At 37.3% G+C, this 21,374-nt stretch overlaps 1 protein-coding gene across 4 annotated transcripts in view; it reads right to left on the bottom strand.

Moving 5' to 3' along the window:
* Nucleotides 1-21,374, bottom strand: part of SLC12A2 (solute carrier family 12 member 2) — a 59,179-nt gene that overhangs the window by 12,413 nt on the left and 25,392 nt on the right. For all 4 annotated transcript variants that reach the window (XM_069880320.1, XM_069880321.1, XM_069880318.1 and 1 more), the window contains exons 7-19: nt 19,754-19,862; nt 19,209-19,336; nt 19,037-19,121; nt 14,450-14,598; nt 10,424-10,531; nt 9,312-9,435; nt 7,935-8,036; nt 6,559-6,714; nt 5,811-5,910; nt 3,434-3,545; nt 1,255-1,395; nt 759-865; nt 95-174 (exon numbers count right to left, since the gene is read on the bottom strand). In XM_069880320.1, the coding sequence (XP_069736421.1) occupies nt 95-174; nt 759-865; nt 1,255-1,395; nt 3,434-3,545; nt 5,811-5,910; nt 6,559-6,714; nt 7,935-8,036; nt 9,312-9,435; nt 10,424-10,531; nt 14,450-14,598; nt 19,037-19,121; nt 19,209-19,336; nt 19,754-19,862 (1,501 nt within the window). The remainder of the gene's footprint in view (nt 1-94; nt 175-758; nt 866-1,254; nt 1,396-3,433; nt 3,546-5,810; nt 5,911-6,558; nt 6,715-7,934; nt 8,037-9,311; nt 9,436-10,423; nt 10,532-14,449; nt 14,599-19,036; nt 19,122-19,208; nt 19,337-19,753; nt 19,863-21,374) is intronic.

Genomic DNA, 21,374 nt, shown 5'->3' with positions numbered 1-21,374 from the left:
TTCTAATAACTCAACTTAATTTAGTATTTGAAGAAAGCAGTATTAAAAGGGAATTGAAACAGCTATTCATCAGATAAAACAAAATAAAACTTACCTTGGCCCTGAAGGTGAGAAACATCCAGGCCTTCCTTTAGGCGGATGACAACAACACCATATTGAACATCAAATGCATCACTGCACAAAAGGAAAAGAAATAAAATAATTTACAACTTTTTCTTTCCCAAAGCATCTACTTTCTACACCCTCTTTGAACAAACTATAGTGATTAGGCACTGCCATTTAACCTTGAAATCATAAATTTCAATTCAAATACCAAACTATTAACTGCATCAGTAAACTCAGCATCACATACAGAAAAGCAACACATAGGAAGGATATCTACTACCTGAGCTCCTGCCCTCCTCTAGGTAAACAATGATTAAATAAAAGCAACATGAACAGCTCAGTCAAGTACTGCACAAATGGTGACAGGATAGGCTGAGAAATCTATATTTTCACCTCCCCCTGTCAATAAAAGGATTGGTTATGAAGACATCTCCTTGATCTGAGAAATAAAAATTTCTGATGTCTTTCCAAAATGTTTGGGTATTAAAAAATCCCTCATCAGAAAAAAAACAAGGTAATGAAGACTGTGGGATCCACAATATAGAAAATCTCTGTCTACCTAAGGAGACATCATGCAACTAAAATCTTCTTTCCGTATTGTCACACGTACTGAAATGGAACATAAAAGCTACACCTCCACATCTTCTACTTACTGGAATAAATTGATATAGGTTTCAACGTCCCTCATGTCTCCTTGTTTCCAGTTTTTCTTAAATCCAACAACAAGGGTGTTAGGTCTCATTCTACCCAGACCAGCAGCCTAAGAACAACAAAAAATTTTTCAAAATACAAGTTATTGAAACAACTAAAGCTTCTATTATTTTCTTAAGCAGAAAATCAAGTTTTTTCATCAAAGTTTTAAAAAATTTTTCACAGAAAGGGTCATTGGGCACTGGAACAGGCTGCCCAGGGAGGCGGTTGAATCACCTTCCCTGGAGGTGCTTAAGGCATGGATGGATGAGGTGCTAAGGGGTATGGTTTAGCGTTTGATAGGAATGGTTGGACTCAATGATCCGGTGGGTCTCTTCCAACCTGGTTATTCTATGATTCTATCAAAATGAAAATACTTCAAAGCATGAAAACATTTCCAATTTCTATGCCCATCTCCACGACTTTCATAAAAAAAAAAAATATTTGAGAGAGGTGTACCTGCATTAAGTATTGTCCTCCATCCCTCAAGTCCTCTGCATGCACAGGTGCATAGAAAGCCTTCATCTTGTTTTTAATTAGCCATCGCTGATATTTAGCCAAGTCAGTTGACAGTTCCTTCATGGCTTGCCTCCGAGGACCCTTTCAAAATAAGGAAATAAAAAGAGGAGAGGAAACAAGAATTATGAGTAGTGAGTTTTTTAAAATCACACTCTCAGAATCCAGCTCAAACTTGAAGAACCTCAAAATAAGCTTCTACACAAAGAAAACAAACAAAATAACAGGCATTATCAGTTCAGTCAAAATTCCTGGAGGTATTTAAAAGATATGATGATGTGGCAAGTAGGGACATGGTTTAGTCGTGGGCTTATAAGTGTTAGGGTTATGTGTGTACTTGATCTTACAGGTCTTCTGCAACCTGAACGATCCTTTGATTCTGTGACCAGATTCCCATTTTTAGGAAGAGGGCTGCTCAAACTTCAGCAATCTTATTCTTGAAGAGCACAGCCCACTTCTCCAGCAGGTGGCACAAGCTTGTTCTCCAAAGGGTAACATACTTCTAAAACAAAAGGGCTTTGTAATCAAACATACAGAGATATATGATGACTTAGTATTAGGTTTTATGGGAATACTTGTTTCAAGCTTTACAAGTGTGCCTCTATGTGTACATAATCCTAATCATAAAGCCTTTGTCACAGTAGTGTAACTTCTGCAGTTCTACGTTCCATTCAAAGTCATCTCCTATTCAAATACTTGTGTTCCTCAAACAGCAAAATGCAGAATATAGGTGAAGTGTAATCAAGAACACAGCAGTTATTGCAAAACAATAGTCTGCAAAAAGATACAGATTCTGATCAATCATCACAGTTAGTGAGGAATAAGATTGTGTCATTCTTCTTGTAGGAAAGCAATTTTTAACAGAGAGAGGATATGCTCCTGGAAAATCTCTAATCAGAATTGCTCACCTACAAGAAGGATAACACTATCTTACTCTTTTCAGTACAGTCCTACTTTAAAAGACAGTAATTCCATCTGTAATATCTTGAGACATCATTGCTCTCTACAACTACCTGAAAGGAAGTTGTGGAGAGGAGGGTGCTGGCCTCTTCTCCCAAGTGACAGGGGACAGGACAAGAGGGAATGGCCTCAAGCTCCACCAGGGGAGGTTTAGGCTGGACATTAGGAAAAAATTCTTCACAGAAAGGGTCATTGGGAACTGGAACAGACTGCCCAGGGAGGTGGTTGAGTCACCTTCCCTGGAGGTGTTTAAGGCACGGGTGACGAGGTGCTAAGGGGAACGGTTTAGTGTTTGATAGGAACGGTTGGACTCGATGATCCGGTGGGTCTCTTCCAACCTGGTTATTCTATGATTCTATGATCTTACCTATCTAGCATTACTAAGTTTCTGCCCTTTTCACTCACTGAAATTTTAGGTTTGTATAGACAAGAATTAAAAGAATTAATATTTCTGAAGACACAATTGGCTAATATTTGCTTTAAAATGTTATGTTTTGTGGAAGGAGTTAACTTGATTTGCTCTTTTCTCTTTGTAGGCAACTGAAGTTTTGGTACAGATTGTAGAACAACAGCCACCTTCTATCACAGTTAAGACAACTCATGACGAGTGATTTTGAAGAGTAGTTACTTGAATCTTGCTTCTTCCCCCCTCCTCTGCCCAGTCCTTTGCAGATCTGCTGTAAAATATACAACTTTAAAAAAATAAAAATAAATAAATAAAAAAAAACCCGCTGAGGTCATGTCTTGCAGATCATTTTGACCAACTGCTCTGTCCAAAGCATGAGAGAATACCTAAGACTATATGACACAATGACAAAAAGAGACCCAGTCAGTAATTCAATGTTCACTTTACTCTGCAAAGCTTCCTCAGCACAACCAAAGATATTAACTTTGCAAAGTTTTCCCTGTAATGTATCTAACTGGAATAGTGAAGACACACAGATAAGTGGATCCTACCAGTAAATCTGTCTTTTTGGGCTTCTCATGTCTAATGATGCTTTCATTTGAAAAACAAAACCCAAAACCAAATCAAACCAAAAGAAAACTCCTAACCCTAAATCCATCCAAAAATACAAACACCCAACCACACACTAAATCAAACAGGTTAAAAAACAAAACCAAAACCTAAGGTAACTTTAAATTAAAGACAGAACAGACTTACCATATGTACATGGCCACAGATCATCAAGCCCACATTCTTGGTGAAAGCATGGACAAGGTGAAGCAAAGCTGGACGTGCATTTGGAGGACCAGTCATAATTAAGCACTGAGGTCTAGAATTATGAATAGATAAGTAGAAGAAAAAAAAAAAGGCTGGAATTAATTTCATTTGGAGTTACAGGGTTTTTTTAACTAACAGAAAGAAGTTTCTCCACAATGGCCATAAAAACATAATCACTACTGGAGAGGTAGTAACCTCAATTACTTTTACAAGACTATGTGAAATTAAGTAATTTTTTCCACAAGTGCCAGTAGACCTATGATTAATTGGTTCCAAACTTAGTAATCCCCACTAAATCTGAAAATTTACACATTTAAAAAGATCAGAAGTATATTTTAGACATGATGAGGTCAGAGGGATGAATTTCTTCCCCCATTTGTTAGTAACATCCCTTTGCATTTTCTAGGTTAGATTCTTCTATGCCCAACAGAAAAACTGGAAGTATATGCTTTTTTAAAAACTACTTTCATTCAGAAGACAGACCCAAACAATTCCAAGTTATACTGAACAACTTTCTAGACAATTATAAAAGATGAAGTGCCCAGACTTTAGATGCATTTCAGGAGGTAGTTTTTTATATCATCAGAACCACGTAAAGTCATCTGTCTTGATCTCTATAGCAGCTCCAGTTCATTTTCCATATTAAAATCACAGAGTAAAATGACAGAATTGTTTAATTTGGAAAAGACCTTTAAGATCATCAAGTCCAATCATTAACCTAACACTGCCAAGTCCACCACTAAACCATATCCCTAAGTGCCACATTTTCATGTCTTCTAAATAGCAGGGATGCAGTTTATTCTGGCGGTTGACAACCCTTTTAGTGAAGACATTTTTGCTAATATCCAATCTAAGCTTCCCCTGGTGCAACTAGAGGCAATTTCCCCTTTTTCTATCTGGGAATGAAGACTGACACACACCTTGCTACAGCCTCCTTTAGGGTAGTTGTAAAGAGCAATAAGGTCTCCCCTCAGCTTCCTTTTCTCCACACTGAACAAGCCCAGTTGCCTCAGCTGCTCCTCTTAAGTCTAGATACCAGACTCACCACCAGCTTCAGTGCTCTTACACAGACATGATCCAACGCCTCAATGTCTTTCTTGTAGTGAGGGCCCAAATTGAACACAGTATCTGACATGTGGCCTAACCAGTGTCAATTACCCAGGGACGATCACTTCCCTAGTCCTGCTGGCCACGCTGTTTCTGATAAAAGTCAGGACGCTATTTGGCCTTCTAGGCCATCTACACACACTGCTGGCTCACATTATTGTTGACCAAGACCCCCAGGTCCTTTACTGCTGCACAACTTTCTAGGCATGCTTTCCCAAGCCTGCGGAATTACATGGGCTTGTTGGGGCCCGGCTGCAGGACCCAACACTTAGCCTTGTTGAATCTCATACAACTGGTCTCACTGCATCAATCCAGCCTGTCCAAAGCCCTCTGTAGAGCCCTCCTACACCCAAGTACAACACCACTCCTGCCCAACCTGGTGCCATCTGCAAACCTGCATTATAAATAAATAAATATCGACCTGCTTTAGTTTTGAATGTATCTCTGGAACGCCACACATTTTTTGCTATAAATTGGCAACCAGTACCAGGCAAAAAACCAGTTCTCCTAAAGCCACGGTGCTTAAAACTGGCTTAAATCAAGATCTGTATCTCCTTAGGATAACAATGAAAGAAGTTGAAAACTCAGAAATCTATATACCAGGATCCCAAACAAAAGAGCTGAAGAACTTCCACTGCAAAGCTTTTTGTTAAAAATTTTTGAAGCATCTTTCTTCTACAAGATTTACTCCAGAAAAGTGGCATAAGTAGTACAGAAAACTGCCTCCCTTGACTAGGACCTTCCTGGGTACCCATGCTGGCAGACAATAAATGCCGGTTTGCCACTACTGAAGTGCAATGAGAGAATACGTCTATTGTGAAATAGCTGACACTGAGGACATCCACAGCATATACATCTTGGGGATTTTATGTTACATCAGTTTTATGCCAAGCATATAGACTGAATGCTGTTCAGAGCACATTTTCCAATTCAGTTTCAAAGAGGAAAGAAATTCACAGTTCATGATGCAAACCATGAGGCATCTAAAAATAAGCAGGCAGCACCCACAGAGCTGCTTCTAAAGTGCACTCTAAATCAGAAATAAAATGCTAAAGTAGATATGTCCAAAGTACGTCTACGGTGGTGAAATTCAAAGTTGTTATAACGCACAGAAGATGGACAGGCATTTAGTGGAAATGAGGGAAAACATCATGACAATACCCTACTGAATACATCAAGGAAATTTCCTGTCTTTAATATTAACTGTTACCTAAAGTTTTTCACATGATCTTCCACTCCTGAGAGACGAATAGAATGCTGTAGTGCATTCAAGTAAGTCAAAGCCTGTGTTGAGGATCCCCAGTTCACATCTGTTGGAAGATTTGAAGTTCCAATACTTTATTTAAATCTGTTCATTGTAAAACTACATTATCACAAATCACTGTTGAATACCAACTAAAACCACAGAAGATTTAAGCTACATCTTGGTAGATCCTGCACAATCTTAGTCAACATACCCTACAGCTAAATAGGCAATTCTATTTAAAGTTAGTATTTCTGTAGAAGTTCTAGTAAGAGAGTTAGAGTTTGACATTCTACAATTACAGGAAAAAAGAACTGAGGTTTTTTTCCCCCAACACTTCAAAGATTGTGACAACTTCAGAGTCAAAAAAAATAAGACTTCAAGAAAATATGCTGCACTTAGATATTTTATATTTCAGCAAAGGAAAAAGTAATCTCAAAACATTGTCTGAACAAAGTTAAATACTTTCAGTGAAAAATGCTAGCATAAGCAGTTCTTTTTAGATTATTATTTTTATAAGGAAACAAAAGAAAAGATGCCAGTATCCTCTCTATCTGTCCCCATACACATCTTTCCATAGCTACAATGAATTTATTTTCCAAGTACTTTATAATCTTCATAGCCCAGGATGTAGGGTTTTTGAAACAGAAGTTTGAACTAGTCAGCAAAACAGGAATAATTTCTACACCGCAACCTAAAAAAGCCAGATACATACCTGGTTTCTTGTAAGTGACATAAATGTAGAGTCCAAGTACTATGACATACGTTAGAAGCGCTGCCCACCAATTAATGACAAACATCACAATGCAGCACAGAACAGCACCAACAAGAGAAATCCACATATTATAGTATTTGAAAGCTGGGCGCCAACCTAGTCAAAAAATAATTTGTAGGACAGAAAAGAGAAATTCATTTAGTCACTACCCCAAAAGAAGGAAGGCACTATTCCTCTTCTGCTTCCCTAGTCTTCTGTGTCACATTTCATGTGAATGTGTGACAGTTTAAGTCACGCACAAAATAAAGTCTTGGGAAATTTATGCTTTAAATTTTTGACATCTTTCAAATGAATCTGCGTCTTACATAGATTTATAAGATATTTAAGTTCCTAATTTTAGCCCTCTAAAAGCATATCTCCAAAGGGAAGTTTGAAGATGTTTGTGCCAGTATGCCCACTGAATTAGGCCACAGACACCTTTGGCAATAGCTTGCCTGACAACTGATTTTTACTTTCAAAGGTAGCATAACATGAATCATCAGCTCATGATTCACTCTCTCACATATTACTAACTGTTTCTAGTTGCGTATTTTCACATGGCCGGGAAGTTTTACCACATGAAAAGGAAAGTGACAGATACATTTAAGTACAACTTGAACATGTCAAAATAGTACACCGTCACTGTTTAAAATCCTTATTTGTCACAAACTCATCCAAAGTCAGGTCAATTCATACGCACAGCCCCGGTAACATACTCAAGATTAACAAATGTATTAGACAAATAATTGTTGTGTAGACAGTTACGCACATAGTGTGGTAAAAGAATTGGATATACCAGTCCAGCAGCTTAAGAAGCTTTTAGGGGCATTATTTCACTACAAATGTTTACCAGACTGGGTATGACATGCACCTATTCAGCAACTAATGGGTTTTGGCTTTTTCCTAACATCTAACTAGCCTCCCATACAAAAGGCTAAAAAAAATATGCAACACCACCTGCAATTCTAGTTTCTTCTGAACTGGAAGATGAAACATTAACAAAGAAATCCAAAGAAGAAAAAATAGTAGTTCTTGAATGCCAGATATCGAATTAGCAAGAAAATTTTATTCAAGAGTTTCTGAATAAACACTGAACTATCTCGTGTTCCCTCAGCAAAGATGACAAAATTAGTACCTGTCAAGCTCTACTGTCTCACTTAGCCCTCAAAATTTCAGAAGATCCAAGTATATACCATATTACACTTGTAACTCAGATGCACCATAAGAGTCAAATAGATATTCAGTAACTAGACTAGTTTATCATAATAACTTTTACATCGCACTTATGCATAAAGAAGTTGCAGACTGAACACTCACCCCTAAAATGTCATTCCTACCTGGAGATTTTGCAAGAGAAGCATGGAATACAGAGAAGTTAATCAAGGCATACGAGGCCAAGAAGAAATTAGAAATAATTGGAGCAATGACGTTCAGTTCAGCTGTAAAATCAAAACCAAAACAAACTGTTACAAAAGATATCATCCAATTTCTTTGTAGATTCCAGAGTAAAAGAATTTACAAACAACCTTATTTTCTGATGTACTCTAAGAAATAGTTTGTCCTTTCTATTCAACAAACAGAGCTGTTACCATAATTGTCTCTTATTTACTAAGTGTAACTTTCAGTTTCAAAAATTTAAACATTTTTCCACACTAACAAGTGTTCCAGGACCACCACTTTTGAAGTACTACATACTTTCTCAAAATAATTTACACAACAGTACACTCCCTTTAGTGAAAGACGTGGAGGAACCTGATACCAAACAGCACAATGTGCCGTGTTAATCTGTCATTTTCTACTTCTTGCAATACAGCTTCTAGTCAATATGCCGCAGTAGGGACATCACAGCTACACCTGGGCCTTAAGCAGATTTAGGGAAAGGATGAAAAGGGAAAGTGGGAAAAGAAGTTTAAAAGCATTGGTTTAGCACTCATGGATGGACACATCACAATTAGCTTGCCATCTATATAGAACACGTTAATCTGCTGAGACTACCTTTACCTTTTGCAACAGCAGCATCAATATTCATCTTTACTGTTTTTAACTTACCAGAAAAACGCTTTTTTCAAAAAGTACTGTTCATGCACTTTTTCCATTTACTGAAGTTGTTTGTAATTATTAAAAATCTAAAATAAACTTTCATATCTGTTAGACTGAGTCCAGAGGAGGGCCACAAAGATGATCAGAGGGCTGGAGCACCTCCCATATAGGAGAGGCTGGGAGAGTTCAGCTAGTTTAGCCTAGAGAAAAGAAGGCCGTGGGGAGACTTTACAGCAGCCTTCCAGTACTTAAAGAGGGCCTACAAGAAAGTTGAGGAGGAACTCTTTTATCAGGGAGTATAGCGATAGGATGAGGGATAACAGTTTTAAGCTGAAAGAGATGAGATATTTACAAAGAAATTTTTTTACTGTGAGGGTGGTGAGGCACTAGAATAGGTTACCCAGAGAAGTCATGGAAGCCCCACCCTGGGAGGTGTTTAAGGTTGGATATCAGTCTGGATGAGGCTCTGGATAAGGCTTTGAGCAACCTGATCTAGTGGTAGGTGTCCCTGCTCAGGGCCTGGGGGCTGGAACATCTAGCAGACAGGAGAAAGTAATCCTCAAAATAAACAGCTTTAAAATGCTTCCTTAGAATTAAACTGCGCATTAGACCTCTTCTGACACTGTCACCAGGTCATGATATGAAATATAATGCTTTGTAAAAGACAAACTAACCTATTAATATGAATCCAAGAGCAATTAAAAACGTCAGAAGATACCCTCTCAGTGGTTCATTGTTCTTCCCATAGCCTTTAGCAAACATCTGAAATCCTGGATAAATGTTGTCTTTGCATAAAGCCTAAGAAATAATAAAATTCAAGAGTCAGCATGCATTTTGTTCAAAATGTATCCTTACTAATGCTGTTTTCCAATACATTTTATCATCCTGAAAGGTTTATAGCCACCATGTACTAATACTATTTTTGATTGTCTTTGAATCTTGACATTTTGCATTTCAAATATTCTACCTTTCAGTAATAGCTACTTATAAAAACAAGCTTTGCTTTTTTCAAGTAATTGACTATTGTACTTTACTTGTGTCTTAGAATCACAGAGTCTCTAGAGACAATGTTTTCTCATAAAGTAGAAAGTTTGTCCAATATATACACTATTTCTCTGCATCAATACTTGTGCCTCTATTTTGCAACAAAATCCTTCCGACTGTTACAGAATCACAGAATTATCTGGTAGGAAAAGAGTCTCTCCCTCCGCAGAGCCTTCTTTAGTTCAAGCAGATCAACCTTCCCACCCAACTTGGTGTCATCTGCAAATTTACTGAGGGTACATTCAATCGCCTCATTCATGTGACTAATGAAGATATTAAACAGAACTGGTCCCAACACTGAGCCCTGAGGAACACCACTTGTGAGTGGCTGCCAACTGGATTCACCACACCATTCACCACCACTCTCTGGACCCAGCCATCCAGCCAGTTTTTCACCCAGTAAAGATTACACTCATCAAGCCATGAGCTGCCAGCTTCTCCAGGAAAATGCTGTGGTAAATGGTGCCAAAGGCTTTACTAAAGTCTAGGTAGACAACATCAACAGGCTTTCCCTCATCTACTCAGTGGGTCGTCATATTAGAGAAGGAGACAGGCAGTTAGCTTTAGTAAGAGTAACATGCTGTTTTCCCATTCCAAACAACAGGCAAACATTAGATCAATGTACTGACATCAACTGTAAGAATCATGATGACAGTATGCCAAGGGTTCGCTCCCAAAAATTCTGACTCAAACATTAATTCAATTTGTTTTTAAAAGATTACGGCTTTGCTTCCATACTTACCTGGAAGATCTTAGGTGCACTCACAAGAGACGCTAATGCAGAAGAGAGAGTGGCTGAAAAAATACCTGCAGAAATCAGTGGTGCAAATCCTGATACCATGCTCATCACCTGAAAGCAAATATCATTTTTTTAAAAACAATACAAAAAAGTATACTCTATGAATGGATAATAACATAAACAACAAACAGTAAAATACTATGTAACCTCCACTTAAAAGCTGTTTGAATATCACATATGCATATCAATGAATGAGACATGGACAAATCTGGGGATATAAATGAATCCAAATTTCAAAACAAGGTGGCTTTTGATACAATTTATAGTCCAATCATGTAATTCTCAAGTCAAAACAATTAATAATGAAAGTTTCTATGGGTTTATAAGAGGATTAGAAATAAGTCATGGAAGAAAAATACATTGGAATTTGTGACTTTATTTTGACACTGTTGCTTCAAGACCTTCACTTTACTACACTTGCATCAACTTCTTGCTATTTAGTTCTTACTGTCTACTCAGATTCTACATTATCTTTCTAGGTTCTGTTCATTGTCTCCATTTATTTACATTATCTTTTTTTCAACATTACATCTGTTTTACAAATTTGAGAAGAATCTGGGCAACATGCATGCAGATAATGTTTGTCCATTTTAAAATCTAGAAGGTTACAATTTAGATTACTAACGTAAGAGACATTAGGAAGCTTTTTCTAAGCTAGGGGAGCAAAAGAGGAACCAGTTCCAGCAGAACCAGTACACTGTGGTGTAAAATATGTCTCCTCCCTGCTTCCCCAACACACAAGGCCTGACACAAAAACGAGACTGATCCTTTATCTTGGGAACCAGTGGTGGGAGGGGAGAGACAAAGAGATGGTTACAAAATATATTCTAACCGGTCACAGTGAGACAAGGCTCAACTTGATCGCTTCACTCAGTACAAGCGTACTAGTGTTCAAATACAGAAGCTCTCTCTGTTGGAAAACATCAGTGGCTGCCAGTCCACAACAGTTTCTATGGAAAGCAGTTTTTAGCTATTAACATCACTGTGCTGGAGCCTGGCTACCTGTGATTTCTGTCTCTTCCCAAAGATCAAGTCCATGCTCAAATGAACTCACTTCTCATTGGTAGATGTGAAAGCAAAAATCACCAGGATCCTCAACAACCTTACATAAAATGATCTGCAGAATTGCTTTGAACGTTGGCAACACCTTATGCAGCTGTGTGTCAACTCAGAAGGGAACTATTTTGGAGGTGATAGTTGTAGTTGATTTTCTTAATTTGTTAGATAAAAATAGTTACAGGCATAGTCTCTTTTTTTTTTATCAGATTTGGTATACTTCATAATCCAAACCTCATGACCACAAAATCAAGGAGTCCACACATGCAGCTAGAAACATTTATCCCTGAAACACTGAAACTTTTATCCTTGAAAGAACACACAGATTCAGAAGGACAGCTATCCAGTAAGAATTGCTGTTATCACTGGTGTGTGGTGAGACAGTTACATAGTTATTGCTGATAAGGAAGTCATTAGGTTTGCTTGGCAGTTTCTTAAATTTCAAACATTTGGGATAATGGAATACCATATTTTGACTACAATTTCAGTCCTTCGGTAAAGCCATTGTAAAGCAGAAAAAATCACCACAGGAAAATGAACAGCAGCTTCCTTAAAGTTAGATTTTCATAATGAATATGGACAAAGCGTTGTTCAATTCCCCTATCTCTTAACCTTTTTAAATGTTCTATGGCTGCCTTCCTTTATAGGAGGAATACTTTAGCAAAACTTTTACACTGTTTCTGGAAAGGAGTTTCATGCTACTTTCAACTTTTATCCAAAGTTGACCAAATTCTGCATTGCAATTACCCAAAGCAATAACTCATTCTAGGGAAGTTCCAGGCTGAGGCTACAAAGCCTGAAACAATTTTCTGAAGTTATACTTCTGCCAGGTGACAGCCTGGGCACAGATATACCACTGACATTGAGCAGAGAAATGTCTGAAGCCTGAGAGGACCTGCAATTCATTTGCGAAGATGGTCTTTCCATGCAAGTCTGTTAAGACTGTATCACCAACTGTTCTCATTTTAAATTTCATAGCATCATCTAAGCTTTCCACAGGTAAAACATACTACAAGTCACCCATTTGCTGCCCAAACACATTTAAAACCTGAACTGTCTAAGCATTAACTTCAAATCAATTCTTTGCCAAAATAACTGAAGGCAGCATAAAAGTTGAATAAGTTGGTACTTTCAACCTCAGAACCTGCATGCTTACAAACTGTAAGAAAAATACAACTACCTTCACTCACTTTAGTGATTAATTTATATTTGGGAAGTATTTCTTCTCAGCTATGAAATCTAAAAAAAGAAATTAATAGTTTTATGAAGAGCATGAGAGGTACACAAGCTTGGAACTCCTCCCCTCCCCCGACCGTGACTTCGATTTTTTTTAAAAAAAATCTCTCCTTAAAGCTACTATTCAGAGCTACTAAGTTGAGGGTACTTCAGTTAGAAAATGGACAACAGTTTATCTACAGGTAGAGAGTCTCCCACGTAAACAATTTGCTTCTGACATCCTCTGAGAAGACAGAAACAGAATTCTCAGAGGTGCACAGCAAAAGCTGCGAGGATGAAAGAAAAAACCAATAGCAAGGTCAGGTTCAACTGGGTACTGTAAAGAACAGATTCTACAGAGAAGGCAGCTAAGTACTGCAGCAGATTGTCCAAATATTCTGTGCAGTCTCCATGACGAAGTTTTCAGAACCCAAACAAAAGAGAGGTGGTAAAGGCCAATGAATTCTGTACACAGCCCCTGGCCTTGAAAGTGACTTTTCTTATTCAGAAGCCGCTAGTTTTTCCACAAAGAGAAGCAGGAACAATATGGGAGACACACGTACTCTTTAGACGAAATGGTAATTAATGACTAACTTCTTGGAAGTACAAGGAACATTTATGATAAGCAATTTTACTGAATTTACAACTTAAGTAAAAATACATAATCAGAGGAAACCTATTCTCAGCTCTACACTTGATTACACATTTCTTATAGTCTTTAAAAAATGAGGAAGGTCATCACATTTTGAACAAGAGCAATTCTGAAGTGTTTTTAAATACAGACATTTTCCAAACCAGAACAAAGTATCGCCACACAAATACTCAAATTATTCCTCTACAAAGACGTATATTACTCTCAATGTTCTGCACTGCAACATTATTTCAGCATGTACAAAACCAGGTCTTCCACTAAGCTTTGCAGGTAGACTGTCAGCCTAACATGTAAGGAGTACTTCTAAGAGGCACATCTACCACACGTACTTCTGATCAAATCCAACAAGCCAGACACCTTTTCACAGTGACTTTCAGCTTAATCTCTAGCCAACTTTTTTTATACCTATTAGAAAAATTTAGGACAAAGATGGACTACCACAATTCAAGTTTAAGTCAACAGGCAACAGGTAAGTTTTCCTTGGTTTCCCTCAAACCTTTACCAACTGACATTCCAATTACCTGTGAAGTATAACTTGAAGACTAAGATTTCTAGAGGATTTTTAGAAACATCAGGTTTTATTAAAATTCACAACATTCTTACCATTAAAGAGGATACTGTGACAAATAACTAAAGCATTCTTCAAGTGTCAGCACTTTCTAAGCTTATAAAGTTAAAAGAACCAACTACTGAACGATGCTCCCTATGATTACTATGCATTGCTACTGAACAACGAGTACTTCTGTGCACATCACTGAATGATGACATTCAGGTATCTAGAAAGGAAGGTGCAATCCCACCACCTAACCCAAACAGTTTACTCAGAAGAAGAGTAAATATTTGTACTACCTATGTATAAACACCTAAAGCTTTTAACATGGTTATATTTTTCCTCTAGATCTTACCTAGAGGGTACTACTTAATTATCCCACACAAACCTTATATTTATAGCGACAAGCATTTTTAGCCTATGATTTTTCCTAATATGCAATACGAAAAAAGAACAAACTTAAAAGCCAGAAGAGGTTTAGGAAAAAGTTTTATACCTGGAAATTGTTCATCAGTCCATACTGACACCCTGCCTCACAGGATGAGAAATCATAGTTTAATTTGCAAGCTGCTGTAGTGCAATTTGTCAGCTCGGTGACAATCGTGTTATTAACATTCCCTGTGGCATCTCGAACAACACAGGAACCTACAGTAAACACAACCAGAAAACAATTCATTAGCAGACTGAACCTGAACTTAAGGACATGAGCTAAGCTCAATACCGTTTTTATGTAAGCATATTCTCACAGAGCAAAATTAAAATATAGCATTTACATTTTTAATGCATTTCAATATTAAACACATCTTCAATACAAAGAACAAATAAAAGCAAGCAAACTCATTGCTTTTGTCTGAGATCTTCAGTTTTTTAAAGAACCTGCATCTAATAAGAAAAGTAAAGGTTTACACAGAGGAAAACAATGTCAATAGAAGTGCAAATGTTTAACAGTACAATTTTAGCTCAACATACAATTTCACTGAATGCTTTTATACACAGTGCTCTAACTGGTTAGTATTATGCAATATCACTTGATTTTACAGTTTCTCTTTCTGTCAGTTTTCCTAGAGTAATGCATTTTTGTAGTGGATGTACAGATGCATGTTGACAGGTGTGCACAGTGTTGCAGTTACTACTTTTCCAGTCAATATAACCTAGACATTCTAAAGAAATTACGTAGTTTGTCATGAAACTGTTGTAAGAAATTTCCCAATGCTTAAACAACCCATCTCCTATGTGACAGTGGTATTTTAAGTTGGTTTGTTGTTCACAAAGACACACAGTCACATTCCCACAACGTCTTCTATAATTAAGTTTGATTACTTAAAACTGTTGTCTTCAATTTGTCTGTGACTATTTGTAATTTCACTGCTCAAGAAAACACAGAAAACAAAGCATTTCAGCTCTTAAGCACCAACAAAAACTAAAAATACTAAAAGGCCACTAGTCTTCTACTTAAAGGTTTGGTTTTGCACTTTATGAGACAAAAAAAACCAAACTAGAGCAGAATAAGTATTACTTAACATTCTGTGCTTTAATATTTGAGGAAGCCATGCTATTTGGACACTAGCAAATATTTCCACAAACAGGAATTAAATCAGGAGAAGATAAGAGGGAAGCCTACAAAGCAATAGTCAACAGAATTCCCTTAATTTGATCTTTTAGGAACCTGAATGACAAGGTGGTCCTGGAAACAGAACCATGCAACTATTGAGGACCTAAATAACTTAGCTGCAAAATAAGAAGGAGGGCACAGTTGTGCTGCAAGCTTAAGTTGGAAGTGTCTCAAATAACAATCCTTGTTATCTATTTAATTTGCCTCTTTCACTGGGAGTATGAATTTCTAGATATTTATACCGTGTTTAGACTGCTTTTGAGCCATTAGAATGTGATTAACAGTTCACAATAACACCTGGTCCTGGTAGATGGACATTACTTAATCCTTCCACTGCTTAGATTTACTTTTGATTTACTTATTAGGTCCAGTTGGTTAAATTTCAGTAAGAGCTGTAACGATCACCTGTTATGTGCTTTTCCTGGGGGCTGGAGAACAGGCCTTATGAGGAATGGCTGAGAGAGCTGGGGTTGTTTAGCCTGGAGAAGAGGAGGCTGAGCAGAGACCTCATTGCTCTCTACAACTACCTGAAAGGAGGTTGTGGAGAGGAGGGTGCTGGCCTCTTCTCCCAGGTGACAGGGGACAGGACAAGAGGGAATGGCCTCAAGCTCTGCCAGGGGGGGTTTAGGCTGGACATCAGGAAAAAAAATTTCACAGAAAGGGTCATTGGGCACTGGAACAGGCTGCCCAGGGAGGTGGTTGATTCACCTTCCCTGGAGGTGTTTAAAGGACGGGTGGATGAGGCGCTGAGGAGCATGGTTTAGTGTTTGATAAGAATGGTTGGATTCGATGATCCGGTGGGTCTTTTCCAACCTGGTGATTCTATGACTCTATATGGAGGGGCTGGGGTTTTTTTTGTTGTTGCTGTTGATTTTAAATAGGATTAAAAGAGCTATACAAGGAAGGGTCTCTTCTCTTCAACTATGCAAGTAATTGCACCAATCATTCAAGCACTATATAGTGCACGTGACAATATACTTAGTTGAACTATTTGTAGATAACACTTTTTTGGTAACAGAGTGCAGTGGCAGATATATAAGGTTGAGCAACCCACTAAACAGTTACAGTGCACTATCATGACCCTCTTGCACATTCCCTTTCTCATAGCTCAGGTCCAACTACTTGGCATGAGTCTCACACATGGAGTCAAAGTACAACAGAAAAGGCACTATGAGCAAACTTAGCGTGAGCCTTACTATGACAGAATGCAGAACAGAAGCAAGCTGGGCAGGCTCCATTCTCAGCAGAAAACACTTAGGTATAAGTAAGAGTCCAAATATTTTATTTCATCCTCATTCAGAAAAGTTTTATTTGTTTACAAGATTCTGGCTACATTCTCCTCAAGAACCTCTAGCCCTTCTTCCCTGTAAAAAAGGGGTTTCACCTTTACATAGGTGTTTTAGGGAAGTTCCTGCTGAAGTTTTGCTGCATATTAAGCCTAAGAAGGCTAACAGACCATCTGTATCAAGTTATCTCCTAAGTATATGCAACCAGCAAGCATTTCAGAGATACTACTTCGAGTCCTTCAGGCTGCAGTGCTTAACTTCTCTAGTATTACAAGCAGCTACAGTTAGGGTATCAGTAATTAGTTTTACAACCCTGTGTACAGAATGCATGTCTGAACCCTACTTAAAACTCTGTTTTTTATTAGAGCTTCTTTTGTTTTTAAAGCAATTGTTCTGCAATACGTATTTCAATAATTTTGATATAAAATTTACTTATGCAAACTTCATTCTATCACCTGCACATGTGCCTTAGTCCCTTGCTAAATACAAAACTGCACACTTCGTCCTCACAGCTACTGTCTTCTTGAAATACGCTGCCTAGCTTTAGCAACAGGACTAGCAATTTTCATCTTCTAAACCTTCTCTATTCACTCTCTTAATCTTCTTTCTTACTACAGAGCATCCAGATACTGAGCTAAATTCAGAACACCATCTTCCCCTTCAGACTACTCAGTGACATTTACTAGCCCCTTCAAAATTTTAACGATTTGCTTATAACTATGCTGGAAACCTGCAGTGCGGAATAGTGTGTGGACAAAGGAATATAAGTATTTTTTCAATTCCTGATCCAGTGCCTAAAAAAACCCTAAAATTTACTCATGTCATAATCTCCAAATTCTGCAATAGCACTGGCCTTTTCTAACTAGCATAATTCTAAGTTTAAGTTATAGCAGGCAACTAAGGCGTAAAACTTGTGATGCATCAAACAATTTCACGTTCAGTTAGTTTTGCAAACTATCCCTTTCACAATACAAAACATGAGGTTTTTCACGTTGGAAAGATGATCAAAGTATTCCATTAGTAAATGAGCATTAATGAGCAATTTGCTGTCATGTGGGTTCATGGTCTAAAGTATTCAAATTTGGCAGCAGAGGTCTACGCGGTCAATTTAATTAGGAAATAAGTGTAGGTGATTATGCTGCATAAAACACAATCACTACAGAGCAACTATTTGGCAGAGCAACAGTACAACGTTAGCCAACAGAGGCAGACTAGCTAGACTGGTATCTTTGAAAAGGAAGTATCATTAGTGGTAGGATCAATAGCACTCTCATTTATAAGAGAACTTCATTCAAAAGGCAGCACAGCTAAAATAAGAAGTTTTTCATATAAGACAAATTAGTTTCTGGCAGCAGTAATCAGTTATGTGACACAAATAAAAACATTTCTAACTATGGGCAAGAAGTATGTGAGATGTGATTACAATCTTATGTTCTTAAAGCTACTAGAATAGAATTATTTCATGAGTATGAAAAACCTGGTTGGGCATTGGTGCTCTAGAGTAAAACTAATATAGAGCATCTAACCAGTTGCAAGGCAACTTCTACAGAGAATTTCAAACCACTGTAGGGTGAGGAAGACTGGGAAGAGAGGTTATACAAGACTCGGATGAGTCTATGACTGCTTTTCCTCTTTCCATGTAAAAATAAAAATACAGACTGTTTCTGAACATGCCAATACTTCTGAAAGTGAGCTGGCCAGGTGAAGGTACTACTCAATCTCTACTGAGGAATTCCCGCTCATGTATCCTCATCAAAGAGTTGTTTCATCATCCCACAATTAATTTCAGTTAAGTATCTGACTATCATCATATTCAAATCAATACAGGTGTTCATTCAGTGAGTATCTTCTGAAAACACATTTTTCTAATCCAGGGATTATCCCACTGCTAAACTGTAAATCTTTTAACATAAATAACTGCAATAAATGCGGAAACATCCATATGAAGTCTTTTGACATCTTTAGCCTGAAGCAGTCACTAATCTTAGAAAACTATCACTCATTTTAGGAGGTTAGAAAACTATCTGAAAATCAAACCTCCAATGATAAAAATCAGAAACATCTGGCTATTACTTCACATGCATGGAAGTCAATTATATAATGACTTTACATAACAAATTACACAAAACATATCAAAACACACCCTCAGAATAAAAGGATAAAGTTAAAAACATTCTCTATTTACCTACAGATACTGCAATTCCTACGTAAACCAATGTAGTAATTAGGATGGCCAAGAGCGTTCCTTTAGGTATGGCTGACTGAGGATCCTGAAAGAAAAATGTCAGTAGACAGTGATGACAGAGGGAAATGTACACTCAGTGTTTGTGAACAGTATTTGTTAATTCACTACTCACCGCAAGATCACCTGAGATATTTGCCCCAGCAAGAATGCCAGTTGCAGCAGGGAAGAAAATAGCAAACACAGAAAAGAAAGTTTCTTCATGTCGGAAATCCGGTCCAAAATTCTCCATAAATATTTCAGCTGTAGAAAAAGATTTAAGTCTATCAATATTCACATGGAAGCTATAGCATTAGCCCACTTCATCCACTAGTGGCTCCATAAAAAAGCTGGAAGTCACACCTGGACGACCACCTCAGGACTTAAATTTTTAGTGCCTAAGTTTAATTCATCGTTTTGACTCAAAATAAAAGTCAACACAGTAAACTTACGCAGGCTCTAAAACCAGAAAAATTACTTACAGTATTAACCAGCTTTTAAAAATTTAATAGAATCAATATTAATCAGGAAGGAACAAGTTTTGGCCCAGTAGCTTTAAGGAACAAGACTGCAGAAGTTACAAAGAATCAGGAAAAGGGTCTCTACAGTTAAATAGCACTATCAGCCATTTCAGATTAAGACAGTATGTCTCCTCTTCAAAGCGATATTGTTCCAACATACCTTTATAACCAAAGAAACCTTTAGGCTTCTTGCTATCCAAAGGAATAAATGTTCCTATGACAAAGTCTCCAATAGCAACTATGAGGATCACCAGTAAGACTATCTGTGCCTGAAACATAATGATTGCGGTCAGTCAGAAGAATTTGCTCATTTTCACCATTTCAAGATTCAATATTGTGTTCTAAAATGTAAATATTTTTTTGATTTGAAATTCAGCTTAGTCTTCTCAGTTTATTTTCCACATATAAATAATGCAAACTGAAGAGAATGTGGACCAGGATTTTTAAGAAAGAAATAGGAATTACTTCTAAGTTTAACATCCATTCAAAAGAATTTGTTCTCAAAATTATACACTTAAAGACAAAAAAGGGATTTTTTATTCTATATGCCATGGATTTGAGTAGATTGAAGAAACTCACAAGAAAAGAGCTAAATGCATACAAATGCTAGGAGTATTCTCTTATTAACCACGATCATAATACTTTACTTTTACTTTAGTACGTGATACTTACTTTATTACTTTATTTTATTGCACCATGAATCAAATGCTATTTTATGACGTATTAGAAAACTTTATTACGTTCTCACATTCTCAAGCCTTATTCACGACACTGAATTGCAGCCTACCACAACTATTTGTTAATATCTAGTTTTCTTGATACTTTTTCCATTACAAACTACATTTCTAGCCACTGTTAAATAAAACCACTGTAAGCTTCACACTAGGAACAAGAAGTACTTTAAAACATCCAACATCTCGAAAGTGTGAGTAAAGATAAATCTAGGCATTGAAGACATGATTCTGGTTTCACATTTAAATAAACAGTCCCACTGCCCTGTTATCCTTTGTTATTTGATTCCTTTATAAAGGCATATAGCAGTGGCTTGGGGGAAGCTACCTGTAGTTTGACTTTTTTTTCAGGACTAGAATCAGAACTTGCTATGCAGCAGCACTATGGCATTGCTGACTGTCACAAACCAAAGTTTTCAGTTCACACAGCCTCACAAGAAAAAACAGTAGTAGAGCAATAAACAATGCATGACAGCCAAGAGCAGAGTTAAAAGAAATCAGTTTGTGCATCGTATTTATTTATATGTCTCCTTTGCTAAGCCTAGAAAATAGGTGAGAGATGTACAGACGCCACTAGGTGCTCACATTAGACTTCAACGAGCCCAGAGAATTCAACACAAAGTTACAACAGAGCACCTGCCACAGGTGGATGCCTCCAGTAACAAACCTAGGCTTCTCCCTGAAGCTAAGAGCATTTTCTAAATTTCTTCCTTACATTCAGAAGTCTCACACAAAGACTGCGCTTCTAAGATTTCAACACAAGAAGTTGAATTGTAAAAGATCACAAACAATGAAAAGCCACATTTTAAGCAGGCTTCCCTAGAATCCCAGTCTCTCTCATATTTTAGATGTATTGCAGAAGCATTACTGTAAATTCAACTTGTCCCATTTTCCAATGAATTCTCTAAGTCATGGGGAAGACGTAAGACTACATTATACATACTTTACTACATGTATACATACGTATACTACACTGTAGATACTTTAATCAACAGGTAAGCATTAGTGCTTTGCTATGTTAACCTGTAAGTTAACCTACATTAAGTGCTT

The sequence above is a fragment of the Phaenicophaeus curvirostris genome, chromosome Z (assembly GCF_032191515.1).
Source record: "Phaenicophaeus curvirostris isolate KB17595 chromosome Z, BPBGC_Pcur_1.0, whole genome shotgun sequence".
In the NCBI taxonomy this organism is placed as follows: Eukaryota; Metazoa; Chordata; class Aves; order Cuculiformes; family Cuculidae; genus Phaenicophaeus; species Phaenicophaeus curvirostris.
This window is presented reverse-complemented; position numbering and strand designations above follow the sequence as displayed.